General features: G+C 35.8%; 1 protein-coding gene across 3 annotated transcripts in view; it reads right to left on the bottom strand.

Moving 5' to 3' along the window:
• The window catches only part of GPR180 (G protein-coupled receptor 180), a 38,052-nt gene that overhangs the window by 9,676 nt on the left and 1,290 nt on the right, over positions 1-27,086 (bottom strand). For 2 of the 3 annotated variants that reach the window (XR_010658506.1, XR_010658507.1), the window contains exons 2-9: positions 25,932-26,090; positions 19,608-19,808; positions 13,976-14,156; positions 13,784-13,833; positions 10,682-10,839; positions 6,959-7,150; positions 5,028-5,105; positions 3,692-4,024 (exon numbers count right to left, since the gene is read on the bottom strand). Coding sequence is in view for 1 of the 3 variants with exons in the window: in XM_065901985.1 (XP_065758057.1) it covers positions 3,866-4,024; positions 5,028-5,105; positions 6,959-7,150; positions 10,682-10,839; positions 13,784-13,833; positions 13,976-14,156; positions 19,608-19,808; positions 25,932-26,090 (1,178 nt within the window). In the remaining 2 variants the exon portion in view is untranslated. Of the gene's footprint in view, positions 1-1,758; positions 4,025-5,027; positions 5,106-6,958; positions 7,151-10,681; positions 10,840-13,783; positions 13,834-13,975; positions 14,157-19,607; positions 19,809-25,931; positions 26,091-27,086 lie in introns of those variants that run through there. The other variant, XM_065901985.1, reaches the window with a different exon arrangement.

The raw sequence follows: 27,086 nt of genomic DNA, 5'->3' as shown, positions 1-27,086 counted from the left end.
TGAGATTAGACATAAAGGGCCCTGTTCACATGAGGCCATGTAGAACATAGTCATGAGCATGAGTCACTTTTTCCCAAGTGCAATGGGAAGCAAATGGAGAGTTTTAATAAGACAGTCACTTTGAGCTCATTTACATTTCTAAATTTTAAAATAATTTCAAATATACAAAAGGCATAAAGTTAGCATGAAGAATTCCATCATTCAGCTGATTTCCCTTTGCTGTGTAGAGACCAGGTTGTAGAGGGCAGGACCACTCCTTCCACAACTCCAGGCTTCCTACTATTCTCATCTAACTGTCACCCCTAGGGTACTTTCCAGGTGGCTATGGTGGTAAAGAACCCACCTGCCAACGCAGGAGCCATAAGAGATGCAGGTTCAATTCCTGGGTTGAGAAGATCCCCTGGAGGGCATGGCAACCCACTCCAGTATTCTCGCCTGGAGAATTCCCATGGACAGAGGAGCCTGGCGGACTACGGTCCATAAGGTCGCACAGAGCCAAACACGACTGAAGGGACTTAGCACCCACTCATATCACTCCTAGAGCACAATGCCCTTGGAGTTGTGCAGAGAAGGTGCCCAAATGTGGAAGCAGAATGATTAGAAAACCACTGCACGAGTTCATGCACTAGTTTTCAGATCTCATGGGAAAACCAATGTCATTATTTTAGTTCTCAATTTATAAATACACATTGAAACAAAAATTGTGGCTACCCCTTCAGATCTAGTCTCAAACTGATAGGCTATATCATACCACTTCTCAAAAACAAAGAACCTCAAAGATTTGATACCACTGAAGCTATTTAAAATGAATGTTTCACAAATAATTCCAGATTTCCAAAGAATTTTCAGAGAACATGCACAGCCTCCTGAGGGAAACATGTTGAAGGGGCCAATGTTCATGCTGATATATAGATTCTAGTTTCCTTATGTTAGAATTGGCCTTAGACTCGTATATCTCCCATTTTCATCAGACATGGCCTACTTTACTTGAGATCATGAAATTTTTTTTTCCTAAAGCAAGTTCTTCTGCCTGGATTATATCTCCCTGCTAGCAATACTATCTGGCTGAAAGCCAAGATTCAAATATTGAAGTGAACTGAGGTACACAGAGATATTCAAGCTCATTTCTAACTTTCAGTACAATTTCAGGTTTAATGTTAAAAACCAACAGCGAAAGTTAACTATGGCTAGCCATTCTTTCTCACTAAAATTTAATACAATATCTAATAGGTGCTCATTAAATCATGAGGGTAAAGTAGAAAAGTGAAAGAGAAGTCAGGTGACTATGGGGAATCATCTATTCTCTGTTTCATACTCAGTTACAGGGGAGCGTGATTATCACATTAGCGCTTAGGGTGATATGTATTGATTATACATATCAATAAAAACACCTTCATATACCTTCCTATATAGCGCTTCCCAGGTGGTGCTAGAAGGCAAAGAATCTGCCTGCCAATGCAGGAGACTGGAGACACAGGTTCGATCCCTAAGTCAGGAAGAGCCCCGGGAGAAGGAAATGGCAACCCACTCCACTGTTCTTGCCTGGAGAATCCCCATGGACAGAGGAGCCTGGTGGGCTACAGTCCATGGGGTCACAAAGAGTCAGGCACAACTGAGCATCTGAGCAGACATACCTTCCTACGTGAAGAAAGAAAATGCTCCTGGGGGAAAAAAGCTCTGGAAATACCAACTTCTCCAAGAAAAAAGGTAAACATAGATTTAAAAAAAAGCATTATCTGACAAATAAAGAAAAGTAGCAATGTTCTGATCTTTAATTAGAGTTTGCAGTATACACTTATCTTTCTGTGGTAACAAATCTCCATGTAAACATTCAGGAAGAGAAAAAACAGGGGATACCATGTCATGACTTATGAACTATGAATTCTGAACTCGGATTACTAAACTTTATTCACAGCTGTTTTATACATTTATTAACAAACTGTCTTCCTTCATTTAACAATGGCTCTTGAATAAGAAAATAAATTATCAGTAAATTCAACCATAAATTAAAAAATAAAAGTAAAAAAAATTGCTCAAGCCTCATAAATGCAAGCACAGTAATATATTTCATACATGTTGATTACAGTTTCCATGTTCTTTGTGTAGGTAACACAAAGATTATTCTCTTCCCATTGTTGCAAGTTAACGAAACTTTTGAAAAGGCTTCAGTCTTTTTTTTTCAGCTCAATTAACTGCACTTCAGTTGAATACAACAGACAATAACTGGGGTTATTAGTGAGATGTGGTAAAAGAAAAGGTCATAACCACTCAGAAGATCACATAAATCTAAAATATACTGTAGACTTTCTAGTCTCAACCTGTAGCTCTCATTTATTAAATAATTTACAAAGAGCTGTTGATGATTTAATGAGCAGGTTGAACTTTGTCACTCTGCCATTTTGCTAGTCACGAACACATGTATTTTGCTTTTAAAATGAAGCAGAATACTATTCCCTTTCAATGAGACTAGATGCAAAGGAAAAACAAAGACAAAATCATAGATATTTTTAAAGTTCTTCTATGTTACTTTAACTATTTAATTAAAAAGGTTAATTACCAGATCAGTGCACTATTTCTTGCTTAAAAACATAACACCTTTGAAAGTAGATTTTTAAAAAAAATATTCTTTAAAATGAGCCAGAGGTAAAAATGAAAAGGCCTGAAGGACTTGCAAGACAGAATAATTTCTGATCAGTGACTCTTAATGGGAATAGTCATTTTATATTGCAAGTACCAACAACCATTTAGTAATTTTTTAAACAGGCACTTGATAGAGTATTTGTATACTCAATACCAGGGCATCATTCACAAAAAATATGGCTTTATTACAAAGGATTCAAGATGGCAACCACTTAGAATCCAGTGCCAACACGGATTATAACAAATCCAGTGAGTATTTTGTTTTTCAATTATTCATAGAAAATTTAATCCTGATTAAGTATCCTTGGGCAGGAATTCATGGGTAGTTGATGACTGAAACCAACATTTATGTGAAATGCTTCTGTTAATTTAATCTGTGTATACAGCTTAATTATGATTGGGGATTCAATGTAAGAGAAATGAATTATATCAGGATTAAAATTTTAGTAACCATATCATAGAGTACTTTTTCCTTCTTTCTTTTTAAACATGTTAACCTGCTTGTCCCTTCACCTAAGTGCTCAGATTTTAAAATCCTTTGTACAACCGCTGCAATTTATCTAAGTTTTCATAAATTATCTGTCAAAAACCCTTTGCTAATCAAGCTAAATCCTAACTAGAGCCAAAATAATAGAAGAAAATGCAGAATAACCCCATCCACAAATAAACAAAAGCTTATTCACTTAACTACAAATATATTTTATATTAGTTTTCTTAAGTAACTTAATTTTCAATATCTTTAAACTCCAATATGAAATGCAGTTTCCTTAAAGCATAAAAAGCAGTTTTTAACCAGTGTATTACACTGATTTCATAACTGGACTTATTTTAGATTCATATAAGTAAGTAATCATTTAACTGATCACTTTTTTTGGACTATCAAACCTGAGTTAACTATTGATGTAGGATGAGGCATTGTAAGTGGTGAGTCTCTTATAAAAATATCATATAATTCTTTTCATCTTTATTTCCATATGGAAATTGCATAAATCACCTTATAACAATGCTCTTTCTTGAAAGTTTATTAAGTATATTTCAAAACATTTATTACCTTATTTTCAGTTTTCAGTTTGGTACTGCTTAAATGCAGTTATATATATATAACATGCTCTGTTTTCTCTGTTCAATTTTTCATACCACAAGTATGAAAAAAAAAAGTCACTGTATTTGGATCCTTATTGCACTCTGGTGAATCAATTCACTTTTCCTTAGAGAAAAGCAAGTATCAGAAGTGAGACCGAGTTTTGTGTCCAGATGATATGGTCAGCGGTAGTGTTACTGAGGAAAGTGAAGAAACTTCCCAGTACAGGCTGTGGGATAGAAAGAGTCTGTAGAGAATGACCATGGCAACAGACTGGCAAAGGATAACACCTACTGTAATGACCTGAAAAGGAAAGAAAGGGAATGCTTTACTGCATGCAAAAACAGAGAAATTACATTCAATTTATCATGAACCTACATACACTTTATACATAATAAACATCATACATAAACTTATGTATACTTTAAGTAAATATATATTAATAAAAAATTATATCTTCCCCATCTTTACTGAAGGTAAATTTTAAAAAAGAAATTTTCAATAGGAAAATACACTAATGTTTAGGACTGTAATTGTTCAAAAGTAAAATTCTTTTAGCAGTTTATAGATGTCAAAATAAGACACAAAAGAATAATTTACTAAACCATTCTCTCCTCAAGGGTGCATGCACTGAACAAAGTAATAAGTTACAAGAAAGTAATACAAAAATCAGGCTCCTGGCTAATCTAGTAATAGGAATAAAGAATGCCCCTACCTGAATCTTGACGAGTACTCTAAAAGCCCTTTCAGAAATTCTCAGGTTGTTTCTCTGTCTTTGTAGACTACCTTCCTACCTACCCTCTGTAAATACCTCAGGTTCAAGAAACATTTCTGTGTTCAAGAATATATGGCATAGCTTGTAAAGAGCTCCTGGCAGAATTCCACTTTGAAATGATGGAGTCATTCACCTAAGACGGTAGGTATCAACACAACCAAAATGTGACATACTTGAGCACGGCACTCCAGTCTGCAGGGTGTAAAAGCAACTAGACTAAAAAGTGATCTTCATATTTAACATTATGTAGTGAACATTTTTAATCATTTTTTCTTAACAACTGTGTTTATAAATTCTACAATTTAATTTATAAAATAGTACTATGAGATAGGTTAAAATAGGAATAACAAAAGCTATTTTTCCATCATTTTGCTTATAAACTAAATTGAAATACTCACTGTTTAATATTTTGTTTCCAAGTTCTACTTCACAGAATCCAAAGAAACTACTGAATGGATAAATAGGTTTTTCCTACTTAATTTCCCAATAAAGACTAAAAATAAAACTATTTTGATCATGTATATTATTTACCTTATCTCTTTGGTAGTCATCAAAAATGATAGAAATGCATGCAAGACCTGGATGGCACAAAAACCACAAGATGCAGCCCTGAAACAAATGAAAAATACGTTGAATAAGCACAGCAGTGCCTCTGTTTTCATAATGTACCAGACAGAAAACATCACTAGCCTATTTAGGAGGTCTTGATTGATCTCAATTGGCCTGTACAGTAGAAGCTGCGATAAAAGATAGAAATACGTTTGCTATTGTTGTGACAATGATACTTTGTTTCTAATCAAATGGGTGTTTTTTTTAGGAGTATTTAAAATCTTCCATCTTTCACATATTCACATTTTGATACACTACGAACATGCTTAAACAAGTAACAAATCGATAATTGAGAAAAGCGAGGTACGGTACAAATGTGCAATATTTCTGTAAAAAACAAAAGAATATTCATTCATAGTTTCATATAGATACACAAAGAAATTCTGTAAGAATAACACAAAAAACTGATTAATAGTGGTTATGTGTTTGAGATTTAGTACAAAAGACACTGGAATTAGGAAAGTAGGAATGGGAAACTTTTTAACACTTCTATTTTCCATTTTTCCTAGAACATGGCAAAATATCCTTTTCTAAAATTAAATTTGAAATAAAATAATAAGTTAATATTACTAGCTCTTGACATGGTTAGTACCTTGATATTGTAAGAAAAATAAATAAGATGTATAAATATGTGTTTACTATGTTATTGTCTGTATAAATGCAAAGGGAAATATAAAATATTTAATAATATACATTTTTAATTCTCTGAAAAATAAATTAGGAATTAATAGTTGTGATTACATAAGGAGGTGATAACTTCATAGATGGGAGAGCGGTGAGAATGTGTTTGCTACTCTTTAAATGCTTCTGGATGTCTGAACTTATTCAAATAGCTATATGAAAACATATAAAAATAAAAATTTCAGTTTAAGAAAAATTTTGGTACTGTTTAAAACACTGAAAAAATTTAGTTTTTATACAACCGAAGTATATACTAACGTTTCAGACAATAGGCACTATTGTCTCTGTGAAGAATTCCAAAGTGAAAGGCATATCCTTGCCTGTTTGATACATAAGATGTCTGCAGCAGCAGCTTGACAAAGGTCCACATCAGGAATAAAGAAGGAATCCTGGCCCTCTGTCCATAGCAGCCTCACTCTTCTGAGACCGTGGACTAAGATGGGTGACCAAACAGCTTGTCAGAATGCGGTTTAGAGTTGCCAAGAGGATGGGTTATGGATTCTCTCCATCTGTATATCAAAAGTATTACCTTCCAGGGAGGGAGGCTTCTGTAATGTGACTGCCCCAACCTCTCTCCTGATCTTTTCCTTTATTAAATGGGTACAGAAAAAAAAATCCATCTGCCTTTGGCTCTCACTGGCATAGGAAGAACATGGAAAGGGGGAATGAAGTCAACATGATCTCGTATGGATGCCATGAAATGGCTGAAGTGTAGCATGTAGTCAGTCTCCTGGCTCCCTCTGCTTACACTGAAGAATAGCTCTTCATAGTTTGTTATAAAACATTGCATAATTCTGGGAGTAAACAGCTCATAGTCAATTAAAAACTGCTTTTTGAGAAATGCCAACAGTAATCTATTTTAAAAAGTTCTGATACTGTAGAAAAGAATGTAAAATCCCTATTGATAGAGAAATTACCATTCAAGCAAAACTGACCTGCCAAAGATTACATGGAAACTACTGTTCCAGGGGCTCTGTAACATGGGAATAGTATCACCTGCAGCTCATAAATTGTGAAGATTAAATGAGCTGAAGCACATAAAGGGCGTAAGAGTGGTGCCTGGCACATAATAAAAGTTTATGAAGTATTAGCGCAGGGTTGCGTACTAACTCCCCAGTAATGCAGAATGAAGTTGACAATGCAAAGAAGTACTCTTCTAAGCAAACCCATACTTTGGCAAAGGTGATGTAGAACTCCCTTTTGAGTGTACTCCTCTCCACTGTGATGATCTGGTAGAGCCCACAGCCTAAGGACAACGCTAGGCAAATTCTTAAAACGATAAGAAGGATTCCTGCTAAGCTGTGGTGCGAATGGTGGTTGTGAGAACTGGTTTCTTCAAACTGTTCCCAAAGTAGCAAAATACTCTGCAAAAAAAAAAAAAAAATAATAAATACATATTTTTAGAGAAAAAAGCCTTATCTACTTACAATAAAGTACTTTATTCAACTCTTTTATATATCCTCCTAAACAGTACATTCATTCCTAAGAGGTCCTAAGATTTATCAAACACCTATATAAGGTATTGATAAAGTAAGGGCAGATTTTCCCCTCACTGACACCCCTAAGCTGGAGGAAGGGGCTTGTTATCAAGCCCCTCAAATGAGACCCTGCATTAGATATAAAAAAGACTACTGCTACCATGATTCAAATAACATATCTCTTATGATGAAAATAAGTTGAAAAGAGGAAGAGAATAAGCACAAACTTTCTTCTAAATCAATCTCTTTCTTATTTCAACACCTTATTATGAATCAAACTGTTCTGCATTCAAGCCTGTTATCTCAGGATAAAGTTTCAAATATCTCAGTATCTTTTATAATCCACAAACGAGCAAGTCTGAATTGTTGATTTCACTCTTTTTTTCCACGTTAACCTCTCTGGTTAAAGAAGAGTAGATTTTTTTTAAGATTTCTTTCTTTCTTTTTTTTTTTTTTGATGTGGACCATTTTTAAAGTCTTTACTGAATTTGTTACAATATTGTTTCTGTTCTATATTTTGATTTTTCGGCTGAGAGGCTCGTGGGATCTTAGCTCTCTGACCAGGGATTGAAGGCGTACTCCTTGCATTGGAAGGTTATGTGCTAACCACTGGACCACCAAGGAAGTCCCAAGGAGGGTGGATTTTTAATATCCATGATGGCACCCAGGGCAGCGTTACTTTCCTTATGTGTTTGTTCACCTTTTCTCCCTTGTGGTTACTATGCCAGTGAAAAGCTCAGCAAGTTCCTGATTAAGCTCTTCTGTTTATTGCTATTCAGTAGTAATCAGAGGCCACATTCCCTCCATCTTTACTAAACATCAATCACTTAAATTATGATAATTTTTACCATCACACAAGTCATTGGTCCTCTGTGCTCCCTTCTTTTACCAACTCAACACTCAGAATTGAGTCTTCAGTGGCTTCCAAAGAATTTAGATGAAAACTCCATTATTAAATCTAATTTTAGGCTTTATGGAGTTTACCAGCAACCACCTCCTTTCCTCATTCTTGAATCTTTCACCCTCATTTTACTCCTGCTATGTTCTTGCTAGGTGAACTCCTTTCTCCTGTTTCACAAATGAATTTCCTTCTTGGACCAAATATTTGATCTTTTTTTTACTGAAAGTTATTCCTCTACCGCACCAAATTATACCCATCTGATTCCTCAACATGCATTTCTAAACTTGACTTTAACCACAAAAAAGTGCTATCATAGAACTAATGTCTCTGCTACATGAGGTGATGGATGTTAACTGGCTAGGCTTTGGTGATCATTTCACAATGTATGTATATCAAAACATCAAGTTATGTAGCTTAAATCTATACAATTTCTGGCTTTCAATTATAATCCAACAAAGCAGAAAAAAATAACCATTTCCCATGATTCACATTTTTACATACTCATACTCCCATATTTTCACATACGTATGCTAAGGCGTGATCTGTGGAATACAGTGTACATATTTATGTGATCTCTCTTTGCCTGTCTCGTCCACCTAGTCTGGCTGTTGTTGAGGAAAAGTGCCATGGCTATGCTTCCCTGGTGGCTCAGGCAGTAAAGAATCCGCCTGCAATGTGGGAGACCTGAGTTCAATCTCTGGGTTGCGAAGATCCTCTAGAGGAAGGCATGGCAGCCCACTCCAGTATTCTTGCCTGGAATCCCCATGGACAGAGAAGCCTGGTGGGCTACAGTCCATGGGGTCGCAAAGCATCAGACACGACTGAAGCAACGAAGCACAGCACCCCCATATTTTCACACACACATGCTAATGTGTGACCTGTGGAATATGGTGCACGTATTTACATGATCTCTGTTTGCCTGTCTCATCCACCTAGTCTGGTTGTTGTTGAGGACCAGTGCCACGTCTCACACAGTGTTCACAAATGCTCACAGAAAGTCTAATGTAGAGTTATAATCTCAATTTGTATTTGTTTATGATAATGAATTTAAATTACAATGAAATAATGAAAATTCAATTTTTAAAAAAGGCTACTGAGAAATGAGAATTGAACTTGATGTAACATTACTCTCCATAAACCCTGGATCAGAAGTGTTAAGTTGGTAGGATCTTGCCCTTATTTTAATCACCTCTAACTCAGTTCTTGCTCATTAGCTCTCCCTTCCTGGCATTATCTTCTTTTTAAATATAAATACCTATGATAAGGTCCCTTTCTAAATCAGTCATGTAAATTCAACAGACTGTCACTCGGCACTTACAGTACTAAATAAGTACTAGAGGTACAGAGATGAATAAAGCACAGGCTTTACCCTCCACTACTGAGTTTTTCAATTTATTTAATGCATTAAAACAGATTATGCTGTCCTGTATAGAACCCAAGTGTATACTTCATTTTCATCTGCAACTTATACTGGTCACAAATTCAGTACAAATTTTTATGTTTATATCTTTCATCTAAATTTTTATAAATCCATTGCATATAAGCATACAGAGATCCTAGAATGTCTATATATCACAATAGAGGAAAACAAAACAAGAGCAGAGAGGACCCTTCTAAAAGACCAAATTTGTTTTGGGTGTATTTGCTTTCAAAAACCAGATCCCCTTCTTTTTCATTCTACATTTTGTTTTTTCTTTAATCTGATATTCACTTGGATTCTTTCATGTATAAAGTATATTCTTGCTAATGAATGAATCCCAGATTCATTAATTGACTGATTTAATACTGAGTACTTACAAAGTGTTAGAAAATATGAAAGAAAGCTCTTAATTAGAAAATGAGAATCTAACTGAATGTTAAACATACTGTGCTTAAATAAGCTGATAGGAAGCTCAGATTCAGGTAAATTACAATGAAATTCTACAATCTACATATAGTAGCACTCAGAAAATTAACAGGTTATTTGATCTATCACTCTTTTTTTCCTTATTTTTAAAAAATTGAACTATAAGGTATTTATAATGTTGTGTTAATTTCTGATGTACAACAAAGTGATTCAGTTACACATATATACATATTCTTTCTCATATTCTTTTCCATTGTGGTTTATTACCTGATTGTGAATATAGTTCCCAGTGCTATGCAGCAGGACCTTGCTGTTAACCTATTTAATACATAGCAGTGTGCATCTGCTAATCCCAAGCTCCTCATTTATCCCTCCTCCATCCTCTTTTCCCTGTGATAACCATGAATTTGTTTTCTATGTCTGAGAACAATCTCTGCTTCACAGGTAAGTTCACCTGTGTCATATTTTAGATTCCACATGTAAGTGATACCGTACAGTATCTGCCTTTCTCTTTCTGACTTACTTCACTTATGATCTATCACACTTTAAACTCATAGTTTAAAATGACACAAATGTTTCATGGGTCCCAGGGTTCAATTTTGACAGGAGATGTGTTCAAGTCTGCATTTTTGAATAGTATAGAACAGAAATATTTGGTTTCACTACTCACCTGTGTTATGACCATGAATACAGCAATACCAGTGGATGCAGGAGTAGAGTCCCACTGGAGAGGTCTGCTCTGAGACTTCTTCATTCTGACTATTGTCCAACCCATGCACAGACTCAGAAGTAGGTATAGCATTTGAATTTGGGAAGCGATGTCAAAAACTAATGGGAAATGAAAACCAAAGTCAGCTTAGCTTTTGCAATACAACAAATCTCCTCCTTTTTTTTTGTTTCCCTGACTGAAGAATGAACCCACACTCTGGGCAGTGAAAGCTCAGAGTCCTAACCACAGGACTGCCAGGGAATTCCCAAATTTTATCCTTTTTGCATTGAGAACATAATTATTTTATTAAGCACAAAAGACAGGCACTTTCAAAAAGAAACTACCGAAATTCAATAATAAATCTAAAGAATTAAAATTCTGCCATTAAATTTGTAAACATTTCTGGGAATTGCTAACACAATGGCAAAATTTCTATTTTCAAAAATATATATGTACCTGTATGTATTTTTCAGGCCAGCTTTAAATCTGTTTGTGTTCCTTATTTTTCTTAGTTTTTCTAAGTATAATCTATAACTCACTACTTATGAAAACACATTTTAAATATAATTTCTGCAGTGTGGAGAAGACTACATATTTCTGGGTTGTTAATGTTTTTTTGATGGCTGAATCACAATGTGAAGAATAGTTTCTAAAACTATTAGTAAGAAATAGCACGACAATAAAGAAACACAGAACCTCTGTAACATCCAATTATGCTGGCATTACTGTCAGTCCTGAAGACAGATGAAGCGCTCCATGCATTAGTGTGAAGCGCCACCAGGTGGCCATCACTCACACTTCAGGGGAAGTCGGCAGCTGCAGAAAGCACGCAACAAAACCGCCTGCGTACAGTTCAGCAATGCTGGTTTAAACAACCATCAGCCGTTTACCTCCACTTACATGTGTATTTATTTCGGAAGTTCTATTTACTGATTTTTTAAAAAATTATAACCTTTCATCAAAGTGTATTTTGATGTGGATTTTGGAATAAACGTTTGATCACAATTTAACAAAATAAAACTTCCTTCAAATTGCCACTTATGACTTTGATGTCTACAACTTTTACTTCTTTTATACAAAAATATTCTTAGAGAAACAGATAAGACTAGTTGTAGTATAATACTTATATTAAGTCACAAGCCAAAAACCTATTAATAATAGATCTCAGATTTATTTTGACATATTTTTCTAACCCTAACCCCAATGAGAACTAGATACTTTACATTTAGGCTTATTTATCTGTAATAGTGAATTCTAATAATGAACTGTCACCACATTTCAATGATATAAAACATCACGGCCTTTCAGATCAAGGATAACTTTCTTTCACCATAGATTTTAAATGCCTGTGATGCTAATTATTTTTATTAAACATTTTACAAATACATATTCAGTTACCTAAAGAAGTCAGCCAAAGGAATATACCTACATAAGTTGCTAATTAGCTTTTGCTATTTGTTTTTACAAATACAGGGTGGGGGAGTACATTAATTTTCTGGCTTACTTCTATGTGTACTAACTAATGCACATATTGATATAATATACTGTAACTGTGAGGACAGGCAGAACACGGCTTATCTGTTCTTGGAAAAGTAACTAATTATAGACGAACTACACAGATCACACAAAAATCCCATCCTGCGGAATTTAATTAAAAATCCTGAAATTTTAGGGACTTCCTTGGTGGTCTTGTGGTTAAGGTCAAGGGTCACAAGTTTGATCCCTGGTCTGGGAACTATTAATAAGATCCCACATGCTGTGCAGCCAAAAATTTTTTTTAAAAAGAAATTTTATCATTTAATAAACCTGTTGTCAGAACTACCAAAATGATCAATGCTGATTTACTGTAGTTTTTTAAAAAAAGACTTTTGCTTTTAACCTACCATGAAGATGCCAGACAGCCTGAAACTGTTTTGTATATAGTAGATACTCACAAAACTTCAAAGTCCTTGATTTTAGTAATAGCTTTGCTACTGATGGGCCTCTGTATGCTTTGCCTCTCTGGGCCACAATTTCCTCATCTAAAATGCATGAGCTAAATTATTTCTATATTCTGTCCAGCTTTAAAGCTCTAGGACTCTATTATAAACATCCTGAGTCATCTAAGAGAAAGCAGGGGGACAAGGCAGGGTTCTGGTAATGTCAAAGAGAATCAACTTTTGCTCATGCCCAAGAAGTGAACAGTATATACATCCTCTTCACAAGGAAAAGGAGAGGTTATAGAAGTTTTAGAATCTTAAAATAGGTAGCAAGATCAGGATAATCGGGTCCCGAGATGATTACAGAGATTACTGTAAGATACCCTATTAAAGAGAGAGGAGACTAGAAGAGAAACATGGAAAATATAAGGAAAGTAAATCCTAGAATGACTGTATATTCAGGACCTGCTTTTTTAGAGCAAATCTTAACTTGTTTTTCAGAACTGAGAATGGCATATGACCTGATGTACCTCTGAAGTTCTCTTTTAAAAGTTATGATTATAAGAAATTTTATTTTTTCACCATCATGTTTAATTGAAAAATTACCTCATAAGAGTTCTTCTTATAAATCAAAGAACAAAGCTGAGAAGTCAGCTCAATTATAGGTTTATTCTATGGCTCCAGGTTAGTAAAAGAGAGAAAAAGTCAAAAAAGGGATGATAAAAGGGAAAAAAAAATCTTTAGCTTTGTGGTCAGAAAATTAGGTCTAAGTCTTGGCTCTACCATCTACCACATGACTGACATTTCAAAATGTACTTTCTGTCCCTGAGCCCAGATTCTTTATCTGCAAAATAGGGATAAGCATACCTACTTCACTGAGTCTTTATTGAGGATAAAAATGACAGAAAGGGCATAAATATGCTCTAAACACAATGAAGAGCTAAACACATTATCTATCCCTACAGAAACTAAAGAGGATATGTGGAAACTAAATCTGTAATCTTATTTCCAGTTGAGCCAAATCTAATCAACCTCAGATTAGAAAAAACTATATTATGACAGAAAATAACTGATGAAAAAGAAAAACATACAAGAAGCAGATAGCAAGTTTATGTTTTAAAGAAATGCTTAGTAAGATACTCACATTCTGCCAAACTTCCCATAAAAGGTACCCCTATTCCATCTTTGGAGTAACTGAGGAATTGAAGAGGAGAATATTAGCATAAATTACAAATGTGAACAAAATTATTCATAATCAAAGTAAACATAACTTTGGTGGACTAATTAGGATTAATTAGACATAATGATGAACACAGTTTTAATGGTTGTGAGTTACCTGGAGAAATGAATGTAATTAGCGAAAGCCGAACCAGCTTGTAACAGCAATGCAGTTGTCAGAACCTTTAAAACCATGTGCATGGGTCCGCCTTTCTTAATAGCCTGCCACAACGACTGCGCATAAATGCAAGCGATCACAAAGTAGACTAGGACCAGGAGGAAAAAGAACTCATGTAACCCTGCGAAGAGAAGAAAGGAACAAGCCAGTTACAGTGTTGGGTTGCTTTCAAAATCTTCCATCAATATTTTCAGAACTTGTCTTTTAACTGGAGTCATAGCCTTTATTTACTTTTGCAAGAGAGAAAAAGGAAAACTGTTGAAACTTAAATAATCTCCTACTCTGGAATAAAGTCTTGACTGTAACAGCACAGCTTAAACTACAGTCAATCTATTAAAAAACAAACTACTGGTCAGGAAATAAGCCCACAGACTAACCACAAAATCATAGCTCTGTGCGAAAAAACAACGATTTCAACCTTCAGTTACATATGTTTCTTACCCCCAAAATGGGCCTCTTCTATAAGACGTTTAAAAATAGACTTAGTCAGCCAATAATAGTTTACACACCCTGACAATGCTTCTCGAAGTGTGAGCCCTGGGCCAGCAGCAGCACCAGCACGAGCGACTAGCTAGAAATGCATGTTTGGGACCCACCCTGTGTCAAGGGTCTCAGAGACCCTGGGAGCGGGGACCAGCACTCTGGGGTTGAAAATGTCCTTCAGTGACTCTGATGCAGCTACAGCCTGAGAGCCACAGCTCTGGGATGGATGGCAGCCTTAAGTTCCCACTTAGACAAAGTGTCACAATACGTCTCATGACCAGAACCTCCTTCTGAAGGAAAGGGCTTTCGTTCTGTCATAGAGGAAAACCTATGGAGACCACGTGATTCCACTCCACAGGCGACTGAAACTAGCCTGACCAAATGGCTACTAATCCGAAGACTAGTCATTGGCCAATAGCATCACTTAGTTCTCAAAGATGAGAGGCTAAGCATGTTCTCTTGGGACATCAAACCACAAAACATAGGAAGGATGAAGCAAGAAAAACGGAAGTTGGAAAGAACAGATGCTAGGACAGGTCACAGGAGTCAAGCCGGGCAATACTGAAATAAAAATTTTAAGTGAGTGAAAATTATGAATGAACAAAGGGAGTTGGCTGGTAAAGACAAGAACAAAGTAAATGTGCAGAATTTTTAAAATGGTGCTAGGCATTTATTGGCCCCTGGTTTCTACCAGCAACTTTTCAGTATGGTCTTCACATACTCTCAAGATAAACACCCTCTTTTCTGCGTTATGTGGAATCTTTTGATTGTGTCTTCATTTTTCAGAACTTTCAGAAAATTTTTATAACAAACCAGGGCAAGCTCTGAGTTTAACAGTTTACATTTACTCGGTTACATTGAAAGTTAGTCCCTAACATTAGGGCTTTTATATTCTATCTAAAGAACACTGGACACAGTGACAGCGGCTATGAAGACAGCTGTCTCTACTGAATCTGTGAATGAATAGCCTAAACTGCACTCACTTTTATCCAGCTGTGACCCCTGAATGTGCTCCAATTTCCCATGTCGGATAAACTCGAAACAACAGAAGGAAATGCTTCCATTATATGGAAATAATTTTGGAAAAGTAATTCAGGAGATACAAATAGCAGGAAAAATACTCAATAAACAGTTCAATCTCACTCATGTTTTAGGCATGGTTAGGAAAAAACAGAAAGTCTTTCAGCCACTGGGTGTCTCTCCTGCTCTTCGTACATAGATGTTGATCGTCCACCTCGCTAGTCCAGGTGAGAAAACACATTCAGACTTTCGGAAGAGAATAACAAATAACAGAATGGGTGTACATTCTTTTGAAGTTCCTGACATAGAGAAGTAGAGCATTCTAGTTTTAGAAATAACAGGACCATAAGCCTGCGATTGTTAGAGTAATAGAACAAGGCAGAAAATAAGCTAAACATATTATAACTGTGGGCTTCCCGGGTAGCTCAGTTGGTAAAGAATTCACCTGCAATGCGGGAGACCTGGGTTTGATCCCTGGGTGGGGACAATCCCCTGGAGGGCATAGCAACCCATTCAGTGTTCTTGCCTGGAGAATCCCCAGGGGCAGAGGAGCCTGGTGGGCTACAGTCCATGGGGTTGCAGTCAGACATGACTGAGCAACTAAGAATGACATTGTAACTGTGGGTCAGTGAAGTCTTCATGCTATCCTGGGTTCTGAACCTGTTTTTGTCTTTCCTCCTTAGCATAAATAATTAAATATGGTATTCTACTTATAAATTGTTATTTATTTATAGTACTCTACAGAATATTCATTACAAGTTAAGGTTCCAGGCTCTGTTAGGTTAGAAATGCATGAGGAAAAGAAAATTCTCAGACTATTGAGTAACCAGAATAGCGAGCCTCCCAGGTGGCTCAGGGGCAAAGAATCCGCCTGCCAAGCAGGAGACACAAGTTCAGTCCCTGGGTCAGAGAGATCCCCTGGAGAAGGAAATGGCAACCCACTCCAGTAGTCTTGCCTGGAGAATCCCATGGGGTTTCCTAGGCAAGACTGGGAAATCTTGCCTGAGAAAGATGGACTGGTGGGTTACAGTCCATGGGGTCACAAAAGAGTTGGACATGACTCAGAGACTAAACAACAACTGTGACCAAAATAATAGAGGAAAGGACTTTGAAAATAAGACATTTGTCACTAGCAAAAAATGTTTTCAAATTATTCAAGACTAAATGTATTTTCCATAAAAAGCTAACACTGTAACCAACAAATTACTTCATTGAGATAATATATTAAGTAACTTGAACAAGGATGTTTGTCCTATACTTTGCTCATTGCATTTTGCATAAATTATTTACCTTGACTCTGATTCTTTAAAGATAAAACTCTGCTTCTGCACTCAGGGTTCTTTTAAACAAACCACCTCTAGGAAAAAAGTCTGTTTCTTTCCTCTTCAGCTTTACTTTGTTCTGCCAACATCCCTCAGAGTGCAATCTATGTTCACCTTGAAACTAAAATCTAATTTTAACACAGGTGGATACTAGGTATTAAGTCTTGCCTATACACAAAAGAAGAAAAACACTCTTAAATCACCATGCAATGGGTGACAAACACTTATAAGGGAATGAGTAGATTTTAACGCAAACTTAATGGGAAAAAGCATTAGTAAAATTCAGTGGGAAGGAAACTTTTAGGACAGCTTTAAAAAAATTTACCTCCGGCTAAATGATGGGAGATGGGAGAAATGCGGGTAGGAGAGGGAGAGAGCCAACGGGTCACGGGGCAGCCCCTGGAACAGTCTGGCCTACCAGTGATGTCTGTGGTCTCAGAACCCAAGGTCCATCCCACCCACGGGTGTCTCAAGATACCTCCTGAGTAGTCTAAACCAATTAGAGAAATTCCAATACTCTCTTTGTCCAAAGATGCAAGCCTAACCCTAACCCTTGAGTTTGACTTGTTGGTTTACCTTTATCTCCTTTCTGATATCTTCACTTAACATTTCTCTTACCGTGTTAGGTAACAAGGTCATGTTACCATTCTGGCCAATGAAATGTGATGAGGGACCTTCTGGGAAAAGTTTGCTTGCTCTTAACAAAGAGATACTGAATTTGGCCATTGTCCAGATACAAGGCCTAGATAACTGCAGTTAACTGTGAACATGAGGAAGCTGACAAAGCTGACAGTCAGAGGATATGAGGGTAGAGAAATGCTAAATAAACTGCCTTGAAGAAATCTCAGCTGTTATTGCTATGCAAGAGAATTAATTTCCTTACTGTCTATACTACTTGCAGTAGAGTTTTCCATTAAAGTTACAGAGCTAAAGGTAAGATCCAATCCATTATCTTTTGGGATAACAAAGAGGAAAAAAGGAACAAGAGAAAATAATAAACATATCTGGAGTCTTAAAGACAGTGAGATGGCAGATGTGGAAGAGCCTGTAATATTATTCCAAGAAAAATCAAGTCTAGTTTAGACAATGATGCTTTAACTCTCAGGATTCTGTGCACTTCTTTTGGTCTCTACCAACTACAAGTAATTAACAAGGATTCTAATTTTTTAAGAGGCGATTTTATTTTATTTTAACTTGAGGCATGATATTCCTATGTAGTGTTTTGTCAAATAGCAGCAAACTTGCCTTAGTCAATATTCATAAAAACCCCTAAGTTCCTATGTCTATAAAATATATGAGTAACTGAAACCTGGTAGATATATAAAATACCTAATTGGTTTGAAAGGAAACTATAAAATTTAATCAGAGTAACATGTAACATTAATTGCAGCTTTTTGCACCAGGTTATTCTAATTCGAACCTCTAAGATACATGGTTTAACAGTCTATTCTGAGTATAAAAGCATAGCGAATCAATTTTCTCTACTCAGGGCAGAAAATTAGTCAAATGAGGAAAAGTTTCTAAACTCAACTAATTGGGAATTATTCCCTGGAAACAAATTCTATACCTGAGGCTATAGACTAGGAAGAATCCTTCTGAAGGCTTTATGTTAAAACCAACACATTTCTAAAGCAACATGGACTTCTAGATAAGTGGGTCTACACATTAGATTAGCTAAATGCCTCACTTCCACTCCAAAACCAAGTCTATCTCAGTCTCTGGGGGTGGACATCTGTATTCTTCCTAAAGCTCTCCAGATGCATACACAGCAGTGGGTTGAGAATTAATGAATTAATCCCTCAATGTAGAATTAATCAGATTTTAAGGCATCTAGGTATTTAAAGAATGAAATGATGAGATCCTGGGAAATTACGCCAGCTACCTAGCAAAGAATACTTTTGAGTACTTACAGCACTTTTTGAAACTCAATCCCCACATAAAAGTCTTGCCAAGAATCCCATGCTTAATGGTAATCCGTCTTATAGTGAGATTTTTTTTTCCCCCTTCATTTAAATACTCTTGGTGACATGACCAAAGTAACATTCCCAACTTGAGTAAAAGAAAGACAGTTTTTAAACACACTGTAAGTATCAAATCAAAATCAGTCACAGGAGAAGATAGATCAGAAGGGAGTCAGGACTAAGAACTGAGTCAGAACTTCAAATTCTGTCAAGCTCAAATTCTGATGAAATATTTTATGGGAGTAGATTTGATATCAGAAAACTTCATCAAGTTTGATCCTTCCTAAAATTGTTGCAAGCTCCAATGAAAACAACTCCTAAAAATATTCAAATACCCTAGTGAAGGACAGCTATATGAAGTAAAGGAGTTTCTATCCTACTTAATCACTGGGTTGCCAATTTAGACTGCTCAGTTTATGAACACTCTTCTGTTCATAAAAATAAAGCTAGTTTATCATAAAAACAGAGTTTAGAATGCAGAAACTATAAACTACCCATAAGCCTACCAGCCAAAGTATGGAAACAATCTGTTCATATTTTTGTACTTCTTTCTGTTGATTCTCTGCATTTTGTAACATGATTGAAAACATACAACATAAAATTTCCAGTTCTGGTTTTAAACTTAATAGTACAGCTGTTACAATTTTATAAGAAGGTTTATTTAACCATTTCTCTACTGTTGGACACAAGTTGTTTTTAATTTTTAAGTATTCGAATAACACAACATGAAGATTCTCAGGCATAAATCTTTTTCTACACTTAGGATATCTAACTGCATATCCTTACCAGATTCTCCAGCACTGAAATGATCAAATGGGTTCCCTTCGGCATCCGGATTCAGCAACATCATTTCAAATGGGATGTCTTCCCCCTGAGACTCCTCCCTGCCCTCTCTGCACGTGTACTTGTCTGCGTAGAAAACGTGCCACTTCTGAGGGTGAGGAGTCTGGGACACTGTTAAGTTATGCTCCGTCTGATTCATGGCCACTTCAAAAAAAAAAAAAAAATAGCACTTTCAAAGCAAAACCCTCAAATGTAGTCATTGTTTTAGTCACACAATCAATTTGAAATTAGAATTCTTCTGTTTAGTTCTTGTTGCTCAGTAATCCACACCCTGATGTAGTACTGGAATAAGTTCTGTAAGCCAAAAAGCAGGTAAAAATACTGTATTTAACCGACCAAAGGAATCACTATAAAAGTTCATGAAAATATGTACAGTCATTCTGCTGTGCACCTGAAACTATCACATTGTTAACCAGTTACACTCCAATATAAAATAGTTTAAAAAAATCCTATGTAATATCACAAATGACTAGAAAGGTTGCATTGAAATTCTGAATTTCAATTAAATATTTCCAAAGTTTTCAAGTAATACTTGAAATTCAAGCAATACTAAAAATTTCTTTGTTGCAGTGGTAGAATGTGTACAACACAAAAGTTATCATTTTTAGGTGTACAGCTGTGTATTAAGTACATTCACAATGCTGTGTAAACCATCATGGTGACATTTCTGAAAATTACTTATTTGAGTTATATTTAAATATGGAGCATTCAACTTTGGAAACTATTACATCTAAAAACTATGGCTGACAAACACCTTCAAAAGATTGTCCAAAATCTCTTCCTGATTGGTTATTCCTTTAAAAGGTACTCAAAGCAGAAAAACAGAAATTACAGGAATATAAGAGTTGTTACACTGGGTCAGATCTACATAAATGTATTGAGGGGTGCAAACTGCAGGCCTCACACAGACCTGCACTTGAATCTTGGCTCCAGTAATTACCTTCTATATGACTTTGGGCAAGTTACATAAGCAATGACACTTTCTTCATCCGTAAAATGAACATAATACTTAGAGCAAAGAGCCAATGCAAGCACTAAGTTATACACTCAGCATGGCTGCTGAATACAAGTCGCCCTTTTCCTTTCTTTAAAATAAGGTGATTACACTAATCAATGGCTCTCAATCCAGGGTAATTCTATTCCCCTGTAGAGCATTTGAAAACGTACAGGGACAGTTTTGCTGTCATAGCAGTTGAGAACAAACTTGAAGCGGGGCAGTGCTAAACCTCATGCAACCTGACATAGTCTCCCATGATAAAGACCTGTTCCTACCCAAAACGCCAATAGTACTCCCTTTGAGAAACACTAAATGATGTCTGAGATCCCTTCTCAATCTAAAACTATGATCCTGATCTAAGAGAAACTCACTACCACCATAAGTGTGGTAGGAGACTAAAGTCTCAAACACCATGTGCAATAAAGACAGTAGGAGAGTCAGAGGAGCAAGTCTTATAACCTTGGGACTCATATAAATACAATACTTAACCTCTCTACATCTTCAGTAGTAAACTTAAGACACTTGCCCTGTTTGACTCAGAATCCTTGTAAGGAGCAAAGGAGACAGTAGATGAAAATCCTAAGTCAAGAGTTCTTAATATATAGGATTATGATGAACCCAATTCCCAAGTCCAGACTGCCCCTACTGAGTGCCAGCTAGTCTTGATCTTTTCCTCAATTGAAAGCACAAAACTTTTTAATAAATAAAAGACATTTCTTGAGATAACTGTGGAAATTTGCGTATGGAAAAGATTTTAGAGGATACTATGAAATCGTTCATTTTCTTAAACGCAGTGATGGTATTGTTACGGTAATATTTATGGAGAAAAATGTCCTTACTCTTATGAGATGTATGCTGAATTACTCAACACATCCACAGCTTATTTTCATTTCAGTTCAAAACAAAAATCAAACATACACAAACATAAAGCAAATGTAACAAAATATTAAAATTATTAAACCTAAGCCAAGAATATTCAGATGCTGGTTGCACTCTGCTTTCAGCTTGTATGTATAACTGAAAATTTTCCTGATAAAAAGTTGGAAAAACATAATTTGTAAGTTGTCTTTATCACTCAGACAGGGACTTATCCAGACAGGATTCAAATTTGGAGGACTTAAAAGTTTACATTTGGGAACTTCATTAATAGTAGTTAAAATGGACAAGATGATTTTGTTAAGAATACCACAGCATTGTTGTTTTGTTTTTTTTTGTTTTGTTTTGTTTTCCGTCTTAATTTAGCTGACATTTTTACTGTTTTTCTTAAGGCACAGTTTCTGGGAAAAAGTAGCAAGGGCTCAAGTTTCTGTTAAATATTTGAAGACCTTTAATAAGAATTCAATATATGATCAATAAGCAGTTCAGAAATAAGGCTTTTGAAATGTGCAGCTTGCAATTACATAATCTGACTTTATTATATAAAAGCTCTGCTGTGTTGAGGTTTTATCACTTCCACTTTTTCTCTTAGATAAAATAAGAATTTAACTATTATATTTTCATCAATATACTTTTTGATGCTTCATTTTAAATTATGTGTTCATTTTAAATTACCACATCATAAAGAGATACTGGCTTGAGTTTTTGCTTGCTGCCTTTTTCAGTAAGCCTAGGAAATAAGCCTCTTGACAAAACTGCATGTTCATTGTTTTTGAAACAAAAGACTACAGCACAGCATGCTTATTGTATGCTGATGCAATTAGCACCTCAAATATTAACAAAACTTGACTTGCAGAGAATGGTGTTGAATGGCTAACTGCCCAATAGAATTATAAAATGAAATGAATACTGTTAACAAAATTACTCAAAATAATAAGATACTAACACTTTTAAGCAGTTAATAGAATATACCAAATGTACAAAAGGAAATATATACATATGATATAAAAAGACAATACTGAAAATGTTTTATATACAAAATTACATTTAATTCTTGTTATCTGACAGTAAATTTCTTTTGCATAGAAACTCATTTTCTGTGCTTTAAATATCTTCTTTGTTTGCTCTTAAAAAAAAAAAACCCTACAAAATAGTTTTCGCCATTTAAAAAAATCTGATGGTTTATGTCATTACTGAAAGAGGAAAAAGGAAGACTGAAAAATAATTCTTCAAACATTAATTTGGGGAGAACGTATAATCACAAGCAACATTCAACACTGAGATTTTTCAAATCTACTAATCTTTTCATAGTTCATGGCAGCAATAAGGTTTTACATAGGAATCAGGCACAGTTAATGAGCTCATCACCAAGTAGGTGAAAGGCTATTAATACTTAAAAGTCTCATTAATGGTTAGGAAATGAGAATTTTTTTTTACAAGGAATTATTTTCAAATATGTGATACTACTACACTGTCATGAATTTAAGGATATACTTTTTGTTTCAATGCATCAAAGCTTCTAGATAACAATATACTATAAATATGAAAATAATAAGCAAAAGTTAGAGAATATAGATTTTGTTAAGACTTGGCTTTTGTTGTGGAAAAAGAACTGATTAAATATGTAGAAAGGAATATATATGCCATCAGTACTTAATTTATTTCAGACCTTCAAATTTAACAAAACAATCTTCATTCCTCAAAAATTCCTGTTTCCTGAGATCTTCCGTTCCAACAATTTCAAAGAATACCCTTCACATAACAGAGAAGGAAGAGGAAGGGAGAATAGAAAAAGAAACAACAGCAAGAGGTTTTATAAATTATAGCTCTCTATACATGCAACTCCATCTAAAGGGTCATAATTAGAATCACAGCATTTTAGACTTTCAGGAACCTTGGAGAAAACTAGTCAAACTTCCTTATTGCACAGATAGGTAAAGTGCAGGTGAAAGATAACAAGATCTTATTACAAGTTACTAACAGTGATTCTCAGTTTAGGGGTCTTTCCAGTGCACCAAGTCTTTCCATATACATAAGTTCTGTGACTGAGGTATTTGACTGATATAAAAATTATATTTTTGCAAGTGTATATACAATATGGTATAACATTGACCATGTAATATAAGAAAATAAATCGATTCCTACAGCTCAAAGCTTTAAACTGTCTGATCAACTTTTAACAGAGAAGCAAAAGACTTTAAGGTGCCAAATACAAAGGAAATGACCTACTAACCAAAAACCCCTCAAGCACTAAGCTGCATGACAATTCATCCTGCAAATACTTAGCCAACGCTTAACTGAGCACTATGGTGACTGTAAATTCTCACTCTCTCTCAATCATAAATGTAACTAATACTCATACTTCTTATCAAAACCTCAGTTTCACGTTTACTCACAGTGACCTGATCCATACCCTTAGCAGCCTTCAGCAGTGTGGACAGTTGTCAGTATTTTGGTCCCTTGATTTATCACTAGTGCCTAGCATAGTATGGGAAGTATTGTGAATGAATGAATGAATGAATAGATCAGAAGAGCCCTTCTGTTCTCACTGATTGATTTTATACCAAATAAATATAAACTTGTAACTATAACAAGTGCTGGGGAAGAAAACAGGCTATAAAACCTCAAGTGTTAATTTAGTGGATGGAAGAGTCAAAGAGGAAGAACAAACAGGAAAATCCTGTGCAAAGGCCCAGGGGAGCTCTGAAACAAAACCAGCACTACAGACAAAATGAGGCCAAAGTGGGCAATACTGTGAGATGCAGCTGGGGGCAGGGGGGTTAGTATCAGCCAGACTCTCGGATGGCTTTCCTGATCAGGTTAGGAGGGCCGTCTCTGTTTTTGAGCAGTAGGAACCCACTGCAGTATTTCAGGGTGTGGTGAGGGTGTAAACCTGCTGTTCTGTAACTCTGCTTACAGAGGGCGAACAACACGCGGAAGTGGCCAGGCAGGAGGGATTGCAATAGTAGAGGCAAGAGACTGTGGCCTCCTGGAATAACATGATGGGGGTAAGATGAAGAAAAGTAGATGAATTCAAGAGATCTTTAGAGGAAACTTACTAGACGGGAAGGGGATAGAGAGGTTAAAGAAAGGAGTGTTGAAGACTCCTTGGTTTCTAGCTTACTCACTAGCTAGATGGTGGTGCCAGTTCCTCAAACAGGGACCACTGGAAGAGGATCAGGTTTGGATGGCCATGGTGGCGGACGTTACGAGAACTGGGAACTGAAGGTCAGAACTTCTTATACTTGTGTGGAACCCTTAGCTGAGCAAATTGGTGTAGAAAGGCAAAGAAAACTGACAATGACCTTTTGTACGAATTTCCCAGATAAGTTCTACAATTCAGGATTGAGGTAAATAAGTAACTGTCTCTTTGATATCTGAATCTAGTCATTCAGGCTTCTTCAGCAGACTGTCAATGTCATCTCAGAAACCTAGACAAGAGATCCCCACAATAGGCAGCGATGATATGGGACTTGTACTCTTGTCCCTACTCAGGGTATGAGGGAACCAGACAGCTGCTAAGACAAAGAACGGATGTTTAGAAATGGCAGGGCTTGACTGACTTGACTAAAAGAAGACTCAGAGACTCATCAATATGTACAACATGGTAGGGGAAATAAAGGGCAAAAGGGGAGAAAGATCATTCCCAGTTTTTCTCATGGATATTTCACATTCCTAATTAATAACCAGTTAACTTCCAAAGGGTAGGATGGGTAGCATGACATGGCAGGCTCTTCATTTCTGCATTAAAAATACCTGCAGTCACTCTGGATGGCAAACACCCTAATGCATGGGACAATGTTGATGAGAATGGAAGAGATCAAGGATTCAGGCAACCAGAATAATAAAAGCAGAGCCTCTCCAGAGGTGAACCTTGTGGTTTACAAATGATGTGGTCCTGGGATGGTCCAAAATGACACACTGTGGCACCGTGTGACTAGGTCCCAAGTGAGCCAACAGCGTATTGCAAAACAGCATCACTTGGGGTAAATTATACAACTAACTGAGATAACGCATGCTTAGTGTTTAGCTCAGTGCTACCAGACAATAAGCATTCAATAAACATAATCATTCACTCCATGCTGCCACTGGGTCAAAATACATCTGCCATATTGGTAGGAATTATGTGACCTATTAGAAGTCTGAATGAAGGAAAGTACACCTTTATAAATTATCTGCATATTTTTTTTCAAAGATTTTGAATAAGAGGGGAAAAAGACAGTCTATCTTCTGATCAAAGAGATTAGTTTCCTTAAAATTTAGCTTAAAATGTACCAGGCAGAGTGTGGTGTGTGCTGTGCCATGAAACATCTTGATATGTAAATACTATACTACTAACATTAAGGAGGAAAAAAAAAACCACATAATGATCAAAGAAAAGGGGAAATACTCACTTGTCAACTGAGCTTTGGATAATTTTTCACTGCAGCTATACTCAGGACCACCTTCCTGCAGCTTTCGCCATTCCTGGGCTTGGAACAGGTAGAGTTTAGCTTCCTTTCCAACAGCCACTGCTAAGTTGTTGATTCTGACACACAAAAGAGCATGGTCACCTGGGACATTAAAGCAAAAATTATCAACTAGTTTGATCTTGTATGGAACTGAAATGGTAGGACAATTCAATAACTCTGTTTATCAAAACGGGAACTGAACGAGCACAATTTTTCTTAAATCTCATTTTAACTAGGTACTTCATATTAGAATGACCATCCCACTCAGACACAAGTCAAGAGATTATTCACATTAATTATGCCAAACAATGTGTTGTGTTTCCTTATGCTTCAGCTGATAACTGATTGCTTTTTACTGAATAAACAGCAACATCTGCTGTAGGTAGACATGCAGTATGATAGAATTTCGCCTCATTTTACAACCACTCCAAATCTTTAACACTTGTTTATAAATTATCTATAGGAATGTCCTGCCAGTTTCTTTTGGTTTTCAATATAACATGGATGCTAATATTTAATTATTCTTTTACTATAAAAGGCAAACATAGATAATATAGTAAGAAAGTTTAAATAAATGAATTTCAGATATACTTGACATCTGCGACTTTTACATAGGAATTTTCAGAACAATATACGTTGTAAGACAACTATACAATGAGCCTTGTTGCACACCGCAACTACATTTAAGGCCTAGAAGAGAAATGGCAAAAAGTAGGTCCCTCTAGGGAAAGGGACTGTGAGTAAGGAAAAGTGAAACAAGGGACTGTTTTTTCATCTTAAGATCTTTTAATTCTCTTGTTATTGTTTTATACTATTATCACTTTGACAAAACATTTTAAACAAATTTATATGTATAGTGTGTATCAAAAAATCATTTAAGTCTCTGACATAAACTAATCACATTATAAATTATCAACAGCCTTAAAAGTGATTCTATCCCCTATTAACATTTTGAATCATGTTCTGAATTACAATTCCTATTTCGGTACTTACAAAAGTATGGTCTTGGTATTATTATTTTACTCAATTCGAATTCACTGAAAACTGATGATAGTAAAAACACACACAAAAAGAGAAAGTGCGTATGTTAAAATACTT

This window comes from Muntiacus reevesi, chromosome 11, assembly GCF_963930625.1.
Source record: "Muntiacus reevesi chromosome 11, mMunRee1.1, whole genome shotgun sequence".
Taxonomy (NCBI): domain Eukaryota; kingdom Metazoa; phylum Chordata; class Mammalia; order Artiodactyla; family Cervidae; genus Muntiacus; species Muntiacus reevesi.
This window is presented reverse-complemented; position numbering and strand designations above follow the sequence as displayed.